This window comes from Hippocampus comes, unplaced genomic scaffold (genome assembly GCF_001891065.2).
Source record: "Hippocampus comes isolate QL1 unplaced genomic scaffold, H_comes_QL1_v1.1 scaffold297, whole genome shotgun sequence".
NCBI lineage: Eukaryota > Metazoa > Chordata > Actinopteri > Syngnathiformes > Syngnathidae > Hippocampus > Hippocampus comes.
In genome coordinates, this window is record NW_017805196.1 from 70,633 (window position 1) to 81,405 (window position 10,773).

Here is a 10,773-nt window from a genome sequence, read left to right on the forward strand (position 1 = left end):
TTTTTGGTTGTCTTTTTACACTGGCTCAGTGCTTCGCACCATCAACTCGTCAATGCCAAGATTACGGGCAGCAGCTCGATGTTCTTCTTTAACTGCCAGAGTGATCGCTTTTAGTTTAAAAGCTGCATCATATGCTTTTCGTCTAGTATTCTCCATGTTGATCAGGGTTAGAAGAAAGACTGAAATAAGGAAGTTGTGATTACCGGTAATCATACAATTTCATTGGACCCCTGTGTACTACTCATTCATTTTATTGGTCGACTGTTGCCGAGTAACACATTTTTTCCCCCGCTACGGTAAAAAGAGCAGAAGTTGTGATTAGTCATACAATGTCATTGGACCTCAGTGAAAGACTCATTCATTTTATTGGTCCATGTTTTTACCGCGATGGAAAAAAAAAATTAAAAAGCCGCTTCATATTACACACAGCAGTGTTGGAAGTGTGGAAAAAAATAGCGGCTTGTAATCCGGAAATTACGATAAATACTTTAATTGGAACCTTTTCCAAATTATTTTAATGAAGAATTTAACTTGTGGATTGATATGAATTGATATGAATCATAAGACCTGCATGGCAGGATTAAGTGAAATGTACAGTTGTGCTGTACTGTAATGATGCACATGGGACAGGTATGGGCATATACCTGGATATCCATTGGGCTGAACCTAAGTGAGAACTTCTCAGACTTCCTCAAGCTTGAACCCACACCGGCTCATATATGTCTTCATGGAGGAGATCAAGAGGATTTCACCTTTGACTGGCCACAGTTTGGGCATGATGACTGTGACATTTACTCAATAGGGATGCCAACTGTTTCGCCAATTTATTTCAAGTCCATTGTGGGGGTGCAAAAAAAAGTGTTTCACTGATTAAATACTTCGTCACCTAATTGTTAAGAGAAGACTACTACTATTCATCCAATCTACAACACCGTTATTTTTAGTTGTGACATGTCTGTCAACTTAAATATAGATGCGCACTTTGCTTTGATTAAATGACAGTTATATATCAGGTTTTAAATGTCCAATAACAGTGACTTGTAATTTTGTGAAATTCATTCGGGGAATTTTTGTTTTTCGCACAGCAACTTGAAATACGTAGCTGAATTTTGTTTTCTGTTTGTTTTCAGGGTACCAATGAAATTCTGAGAATGTACATCGCACTTACTGGAATGCAGTATGCTGGCAAAATCCTCACAAGTAAAATCAAGTAAGTGGAAAAGTGACATAATTGATTATGCTTGTATTTGATGGATTGTTCCTTTTTTTTTTTAAAGAATGCATTTCAATCTGCTGTTAAATGTCATGCATTTGGAAGAGAAAGAAAAAAGGTATTTTTCAACAATGATGAGGCTGGAAAGACCTGGCCCTGTTCTGTCGAAATGCATAACAGTACTGACATATATTCATTATTTGTTTCCCTCATTATGCTATTAGTGCATGCCAAATCAAAGTCTGAATCAGAAACATCGACATTGGCCAAGTATGTTAAAACCCACAAGGAATGTCTCTGGCATTTGGAGCCACAAGAAAGGCCATTTTAACAAAATGCACATTTTGGACATAAAAACATACAGTAAGTACCGATATTCATGAAGTCATTCATGCTCAGTAGTGCCTACGTACCTGCCTGGTGCTTGAACTCAGCGAACCAGACACTGCTGGAGGTACCCAGGGCAAAGCAAAGCCTCAGAGGCGATTGAACCTTTTTCCGTTGCCAGTACCTTCCTTTGGAATGTAACCATACCTGCAAGATGAATTCTCTCAGAATTTGTGAGTTCACAAAACCCTGTGAGCCCTCGTCCCAAGTCCACTGATTTGCTCCGAACCGCAGCACTGGTTTTGCGGACCAATCACAAACCAGCTATTTGAGGAGGCAGGATGTGCGGCTGTCATGAAAACAAGAAGCGCTGCGGCCGGGGAAAACAAACAAACCAAACATACATAAAGATAAGATAAGATTTGTCCCTTTATTTGTCCCACGCTGGGGAAATTTGCAGTCTACAGCAGCAAAATTGGGGCGTGTGCGGTGGGGGGGGGGGGGGAGAAAAGAAAAAAAACTCAGTGTTGCATGCACAAAATAAATAAATGTTTCAGAAAAAGAACTGTACACAGTTAGCTCATCATCCTCACTGAACAGAGGTCCAAGTTTCAGTTCCTGCTCCGGCCTTCCTGTGTGAAGTTCTCATGTTCTCCCTGTGCCTGCATGGGTTTTCTCCAGGTACTCTGGTTTCCTCCCACATTCCAAAAACATACATGGCAGGTTAATAGAACACTCTAAATTGTCCCTGAGTGTAAGTGAGTGTGAGCGTAGATGGTTGTTCATCTATGTGCGCCCTGCGATTGGATTGGATACAACTTTATTGTCAAATGTGCTGTATGTGTAAGATATAACAGATTGGCTGGCGACCAGTTTAGGGAGTGCCCCGCCTGCTGCCCGAAGACAGCTGGGATAGGCTCCAATACGCCCACCATCCTCGTGTGGATAAGCGGATTAGAAAATGGATGGATGGATGGATGGATGGATGGATGGATGGATGGATGGATGGATGGATGGATGGATATGCAAATAATGTTCAATTTGGTCTGATTGTTGATATGTGCGTACCTTGCCTTATTCTGTGTCTGAAGTATTTTTGTTCTGCTTCCAGAGAGATGAAGAAAGGAAATATCGGTCTGGCTTTGGGAATGATTGGTAAAAAGTTGAGAAACTCACTTGGAAGTGTCCCAGACTCTGTCCTCTCGGGAAAGAATGAAGTGGTTCATCCAAGTTTAGCTGTAGGAGCTTTTTCATTCGCACTATATTGTATGGAAGTATTGTTGTTTTTAACTTTCTGTAATTTCTTTTTACAGGAAAGTGCACAGAAGTTTGAACAGAATGTTCATCTTTTTGGATCAACTGTGGAGAGCCTGTTGTACAGATATGGAAAGGTAGCGTTTAACTTGTATTCTTTAAATTCCACAAAAGCCATTTTGGTCGATGAATGTTCAACCGTTGTTCCTTTTGGCCTATCTGTTGTTCTTAGAAAAACGATCAATTTCTAACCATCAAAAGTCAAAGCTCGAAATAAGCACTTTCGCATCACTGGTTGTCATCTACCACGGATAGTGGGGACCTCGAGGGAAGTTCTGTCGGACTGTAATCATTAACTCCGTGGCGGCGAATAAGCGACATTTCATACACACTAGGTGACGAGAAAAGACAGAGAAGCCATGCTAATTGCTAAGCTAACCTAAGAACGATATAGCTAGCGTGTTTAACATCACATTTCAATGCTTGTGTGATCGATTGCACACACGTCTGGCTGGAACAGCGTTAAAGCAGACAACATCCAATTTTGACCAGCAAAATGGGCACCTCAGTCCATCGTCGGCATTCCGTCATCATTTCAGGATGGCCCACGTGGGCCCACTCCACCCATCGTCATGGTGATTGGTGAAATAAAAACAATACGGGACAATGTCATTGCAGTCTGTGAGACAGACGCATTTTTAAAAACTTTTTGGGGGCTTAGTGTCTGCTTGTTGTGCCTGCATGTGAAGTAGTAGCTTTAGATACGTTTATATGACACGGATAGGCTGTCACAGATGGTTGAGACAGATGAGGCCGGCCTGAAATAATGACGGAATGATGACTGACGAACTGATCACAATCGGACTGTGTCACCATTAAATATATTGACACCTTCCTAAAACAATAGCATAAGTACATTTTCAATTTTTTTCTGAAAAAATGAAAAACTGAACCAAATAATGATTAGATTCTATTTATAAAGGTTTTCAATTTCGGGGTAGAATTTAATCAACTGCTTAACGGAGGATGTGGCCGATTTCAGCAGTGGTGGGCATGAGCTTGAGATATTTAATGCAAAAAAAATTAATAATCGAACATGAAACACAGTGAAACAAAAAAGAAGACTACAGCTATGGTACATGCACCGAGGGACAATGCGTGTTCATAACTTGCTATCCTGGGCTTTTAACATACGGTCCACCTCGCCATCAGAAAGGCTGTGCTGAGCGTGTATAATTTTTTTTCTGTATTTTGCTCCATTATGCACTTTCAGATGTTATATAAACTAAAAATGTTTAAAACACCAAAGTGTGTGGCATGGAGGTAGACTGATGAGCATTTCCGCTTCACAGTGGAGTTCAAAGGTCATGGGTTCGATTCCAGACCCAGACTGTGTAGAGTTTGCATGTTTTCCCCATGCCTTGCTGGGTTTTCTCCAGGTACTCCAGTTTTCTCCCACATTCCAAAAACATGTATAGCAGGTTGGTGGAACACTCTAAATTGCCCCTAGGTGTGAGTGTGAGCACGAATGGTCGTTTGTCAACGTGTGCCCTGCGATTGGCTGGCAACCAGTTCAGGGTGTCCCCCCGCCTGCGACCCGAAGACAGCTGGAATACGCTCCAGCACAACCCTCCAACCCTCGTGAGGATAAGCGGATCAGATAATGGATGGATCAAAAACAGTTTTTTATTATAATGACTGATACATTCTGATTGTCACTGTGGAAACTAAAATGCAATACATTTTTATATTTGAAGATTCATAACTGTTATTGTGATTACAGCAGTAGTAATGTCAGAATGTCAGAACAAAAAATAAAATGTGTGTGTATCAGTGTGTGTGTGTGTGTGTGTGCGTGTGTGTGTGCGCACACACACAAAACAACGCACATGATGCAGTTCACACATGGACGGACACATGCACACACACACGAGCACAACAAACACTTCTGTGGTCGTATAAAAGCTCAGTTGCAGTAGAATGAGAATCTGCTGTTTTTAAAATGTTGAATGGCTGTCAAGAAGTTATCATTAAAAAAAAAAGGACTTTCCACGTCCTTTTGGATTTTTATTTTGTTGTGAAAACATGCTTAATTTTCACTGAACCCATAGCGATTTCGTTTTCACATCGTTTTCAAGATATCTGGAAAGACTGTTGACGTATGAAATTGTGTTCATGTCGCACACCCCAAATTTGCACTCAACCCCAAAAATGGTATTGTTCCTTTTTTATGTTATTAGACAATTATGGATGAACAACTCATTCTGAAGAAAGTAGCAGATGTGCTTATCAACCTGTATGCCATGACCGCTGTCCTGTCTAGAAGTAGTCGTTCCATCAGACTCGGCCTTAGGAATCATGACCATGAGGTATGTGTACACCCAAACTTGGATCAGAAGACCAACCCATTACACCATTGCAAAAATTGAGAATGTGAATTTTTAATAATTATAACTTTTATTATTATTATTTCTACAAAAACAATAGGGACCTATTAGCGGCCGCTGCTCGTGCCCTAACTAGAGCTGTGAGAAGCTATAAACAGCCCTTTATAAAGGGCCCTTTTGTGGCCGTGGCAACGGTGGGATATTGGCACGTTGCGATATTACCACATTGATCAAATTATTGGTCAAAAGGTGAAGTTACTAAAATACATTTCCAGTAATTGCATATTGGGATTCCTCGTTGAATTCCCTTTCAAGTCATACCTGTTTTGTGAAGATTGACTCAGTAGGTCCTGAGATCAAAGGGTTCCACGAAGGTGGCCACGCCCCTTTTTACAAGCTAATTAAAATTCGATGAGCCGTAGCTGCCAAACCCCTGCTCCGATTAACATCAAATTTGAGATTTGGTGTTATGCCATCACTATCAATAAGAAATCTGTACACACCCATTGGGCGATTTGGTATTGAATGACCCAGGAAATAAAACCCCAAAACCAGATCATCTCGGTAGCACCACTTACTGTAGATATGATACAGTGTTGTTTTCACATCAAACTATCATTTTTGAATTGCAGAGAAGAAATGAAACAAAAGATATGCATCAGGTTTCCCAAAGGCATGTGGGAAATTGTCATGACAGAAACCTTGATAATGAGTCTTTGATTCATGAGTCTCTTGCTTTTTTTTCCCTTTTTTTTTTTGTGTATTGCCAATTATAGTCAGAACAAATTCTGTATTGACAAAATTGAAATGGACTCCAAGAGAAACATTGAGGCATTTAATTGTAAAGTGTGTGTGTGTGTGTGTGTGTGTGTGTGTGTGTGTGTGTGTGTGTGTGTGTGTGTGTGACATTTTGTCTCTCTTCTCAGGTGCTGCTCGCAAACACCTTCTGCAATGACGCTTACTTCAAGAACAATTATTGGATGACTCAGCTACAAAAAAGTATGTAAACACAATGCTGTCTATGTTGCCATGAGCCGGCATCATATTCTGGTGGGAAAATAACCTTAAGCAAAAATATCGCAGTTTCACGTTATTGCAATTACAATTTGAAAATATATCATTTGGAAATGGTTGGGTAACAACCTCTTTTTAATTGAAAACATTTGTTTCTTTGTTGTTTCTTAAATAACATGGTATATAGTTGTTACATTAGTAAACATGTGCTACATGTTAAATTAAAATGAAATTAAATCAAAATGAACATCAAACATGAAGTGGGCAAAACCTTGCATCTCCATCCATCCATCCATTTTCTACCACTTAACTGGGGACTGGTCGCGTGGGCAACAGCTTTAGCAAGGAAGCCCAGACTTCCCTGTCCCCAGCCAATTCTTCCAGCTCTTTCCGTGGAATGCCGAGGCATTCCCAGGCCAGCTGAGAGACATAGTCTCTCCAGCGTGTCCTGGGTCATCCCCGGGGCCTCCTGCCGGTGGAACATGCCCAGAACACCTCACCAGGGAGGCGTCCAGGAGGCATCCTAATCAGATGCCCGAGCCACCTCATCTGGCTCCTCTGGACGTGGAGGAGAGGCAACCGACTGAGCCCCTCCCGAATGACCGAGTTCTCACCTTATCTCTAAGGGACACGCTGCAGAAAAAACTCATTTCAGCTGCTTGTATCCGAGATCTCGTTCTTTCGATCACGACCCATAGCTCGTGACCATAGATGAGGCTTGGGATGTAGATCGACCGGTCAATTGAGAGCTTCACCTTTTGGCTCAGCTCCTTCTTCACCACGACAGATCGATACAATGTCCGCATCACAGCAGACGCTGCACCGATCCACCTGCCAATCTCCCGCTCCCTCCTGCCCTTACTCGTGAACAAGACCCCAAGATACTTAAACTCCTCCACTTGGGGCAAGATCCCCTCCTCGACCCAGAGAGGGCACCTCCCCCTTTTCCAACTGAGGACCATGGTTTCAGATTTGGAGGTGCTGATTTTCACCCCAACCACTTCACACTTGGCTGTGAACTACTCTAGTGAGAGTTGGAGAGCCCTGCTTGAAGGAGCCAACAGTACCACATCATCTGCAAAAAGCAGAGATGCACTACTGAGGCCACCAAAATATACCCCCTCAATGCCTTGGCGGCACCTAGAAATTCTTTCCAAAAAGGTTATGAACAGAATCGGCGACAAAGGGCAGCGTTAGCGCAGTACTATCCTCACTAGAAACGATTCCAGCAATGCGAACCAAACTCTGACATCGGTGGTATAAGGACCGAACAGCCCGTATCAGGGGGTTGGGTACCCGATACTCCCGAAGCACCCCCCACAGAACTCCCAGAGGGACACGGTCGAACACCTTCTCCAAGTCCACAAAGCACATGTAGACTGGTTGGGCAAGTTCACACTTACCCTCGAGGACCCTGCTAGGGCTGTAGAGCTGGTCCACTGTTCCACGGCCGAGACCAAAACCACACCGCTCCTCCTGAATCTGAGGCTCAACTCCTGACGGACCCTCCTCTCCAACATGCCTGAATAGACCTTACCCGGCAGGCTGAGGAGTGTGATCCCTCTGTAGTTGGAACACACCCTCTGGTCCCCCTTCTTAAAAAGAGGGACCACCTCCCCGGTCTGCCAATCCAGAGGCACTCTCTACGATGACCATGCAATGTTGCAGAGGTGTGTCAACTAGGATAGCCCCACAACAACCAGAGCCTTGAGAAACACCGGGCGGATCTCATCCATTCCCGGGGCTTTGCCACCAAGCTTTTTAACCACGCTGGTGATTTCAACCCCAGAGATAGGAGAGCCCACCACAGATTCCTCAGACTCTGCTTCCTCTAAGGAAGGCGTGTTGGTGGACTTGAGGAGGTGTTCGAAGTATTCTGCCCACCGACTCACAATGTCCCGAGTCGAGGTCAGCGCCCCATCCCCACTGCACACAGTGTTAATGGTGCACTGCTTCCCCCTCCTGAGACGTCGGATGGTGGACCAGAATTTCCTCGAAGCTGTCCAGAAGTCAGCTTCTATGGCCTCACCGAACTCTTCCCACACCCGAGGTTTTGCCTCGACGATTTATTGCAAATTCTTCCTGTCCTTTCTCTGCCATAAGAGGACCTTTAGATTGAATGCCCCCCATAAAAAAAAAAAAAAAAAATACATCGGGGTGGTGTTGGGGGTGTTGTGGCTAAATGTTTTTGCGGTTCACAAGTATTACCCAGCAAAAGACAATTTGTTGCCTAAAAATGTCTACATCGATGATGTGGTTGTAGGGGTAATGTTGTGGATGTACATTAAAACAATCAAAAAGGTTTTCTTGAAAGGGTGCTTTACTTGATAAGGTGATAACCACTAGGAAGCTACCACATCAAATCGTCAGTCATATCAAGACAAACTACGAATGTATAGGTAGAAATATAACACGTAGAATTTGCCGACCCAGATGGCACCGGTATGTCATGGTATTGGTCTTAGCGTGTCGATTATTGTATGTAAATGAATGACTTTGATTTTTAATTCTTTCCTTAATCATTTGAACTTGCAGACTCTCCTGAGAACAATGATGCCAGCATTAAGAAGATTGCCAAGGATGTCTTGGAGAATAGAGCATACATCTGCTCTCATCCTCTTGAGAGCACCTATTGAGCTCTCCCATGTGACTCCAATACCATTTGATGATGTTTCAATGAGTGCAAAATTGGTCCATCTTTTTACAGTGGAAAAAGATAGACTGCCATAATTGTTTGTTTTATTTTTCAAGGAACCAATATCACCTTTCAGAGCTTGTAAATTTAAAGCTGCATTGCTCATTTTTAGTTCTGAAAAAATAAAGAAAAGTTCACCCAAGCCACTACAAGAGGAGATGACACTTGAGAGTTCAGTTCGATTAAATGGATTCTGATTTTGAATTGACTCCACCCAACAAGATGTTGAACTGAATGTGAGGTATTATCAGTGAATTCAATGCAATTCAGAAAAAATCATTCTCATCACATAGCTCCAAAACGACCTGTTCAAAATGTTTGGTCAGCCATTTTAAAGACTTAGATAAAGAAAGGTATTCTGGGAAATGCAGTGCTCTTCTTCCATCATATCAAACTTTTTTTTTTCAATTTTAATGATCTGTTTTATCTGAGTGGACTTTAATGGTTAATTAAAAATACTACTACACTTTAGTATTTACTATTATCGAGTATTCAGGACATAAAGTGCTTACAATAATATTTTTAATGAAATTCATGTAAATAGGTACGCACATGTGCACTTATGCACGCACGTCTAGATGAACGACAGCCGCAACATCACCGAACATGAAGGAAATCGAAACACACAGACACACAAAGTTCCCCCACCACCCCCTATTTCCTCCTCGCAACCCTCGCGGTCGACTTGCGACCAGTCCGTTGGCTCCCGGTCGATCACGATTGACGCATTGGGCACCCTTGCCTCAAAATCAGAGGTAATTCGCTGACTAGCTTAGCGCCGTTCTTTGTGCATGTGCGGTGATTCAGTTGTCATCTGACTGGCTGACCTGTATGTCGATCAAGTAACGGGATTGATGATAGGCTGACATCGTAAATTCTGCTGTCCATACCGCAGTTGTTTTAAAGTCAGCGCCACCACGGAGTCGTTTTCAACTCTTGTCATATGAAAGCCCCGGAGCCGCATTGAACCAGCCCAAGAGCCGCATGCGGCTCGCGAGCTGTGGGTTGGCCACCCCTGGCCTACATGAACCACACGGGCCTAATTTCATCTTCATGGACGACAATGCTGCAGCTCATCAAAGTCGCAGCATCAGGGAACGGCTGTTGGAGACTGATGTACCTCAAATGGAATGGCCTGCACTTTCTCCAGACTCGAATCCTGTTGAAAACCTGTGGGATCAGCTGAGTCACCGTGTAGAGGCTTGAAACTCTCACCTTTGTTTCAATGAATTGTTTGAGATGAGGAAATCACCAGTGCATCCTTCCACTTAAATGTCCCGCTTTCATGATCACTGTACTGTGAACTTTTTACATTTTCCATAAATTTCACCTGAAAGCCAAATCTCTCTCTCTCTCTCTCTCTCTCTCTCTCTCTCTCTCTCTCTCTCTCTCTCTCTCTCTCTCTCTCTCATTACTAGTTTTATTCAACTACTGTACTTCCTTCCCGTCAATCCATAATCAAACTGCTTTATCTTCACGATGGTCGTGGGCGTACTAGAGCCTATCCCAGCTGACTTCAAAATTACTTCATTTCATATTTTTGTTGTTTTAAATAAAATTGACAATTAGTTTTAAACATTACAGTTTCATTGATTAGGCCTGTGCCTGGATCAATATTGATAATTGGACCTTAGACTCAGTGAAACATGTAGTTGCAGCTGTTTAGTATGACTATCCTTAATATTACTATATACATATATATATATATATATATATATATATTCATTCATTCATTTTCTGAACCGTTTGATCCTCACAAGGGTCGTGGGAGGTGCTGGAGCCTATCCCAGCTGTCTTCGGGCAGTAGGCGGGGGACACCCTGAATCGGTTGCCCGCCAATCGCAGGCCACACAGAGACGAACAAACATCCGTGCTCACCCTCA

The 10,773-nt window shown here is 42.7% G+C and overlaps 1 protein-coding gene across 2 annotated transcripts in view; it reads left to right on the forward strand.

Annotated features, from left to right (window-relative positions):
- acad9 (acyl-CoA dehydrogenase family, member 9) overlaps window positions 1–9,359 on the forward strand; it is a 24,229-nt gene extending 14,870 nt beyond the window's left edge. The window contains exons 13-19 of one of the 2 annotated variants that reach the window (XR_002168118.1): window positions 1,131–1,210; window positions 2,652–2,778; window positions 2,854–2,931; window positions 5,035–5,163; window positions 6,108–6,180; window positions 8,731–8,882; window positions 8,916–9,359. Coding sequence is in view for 1 of the 2 variants with exons in the window: in XM_019868736.1 (XP_019724295.1) it covers window positions 1,131–1,210; window positions 2,652–2,778; window positions 2,854–2,931; window positions 5,035–5,163; window positions 6,108–6,180; window positions 8,731–8,831 (588 nt within the window). In the remaining variant the exon portion in view is untranslated. Of the gene's footprint in view, window positions 1–1,130; window positions 1,211–2,651; window positions 2,779–2,853; window positions 2,932–5,034; window positions 5,164–6,107; window positions 6,181–8,730 lie in introns of both variants that reach the window. The other variant, XM_019868736.1, reaches the window with a different exon arrangement.
- Window positions 9,360–10,773: the final 1,414 nt, after the last annotated feature.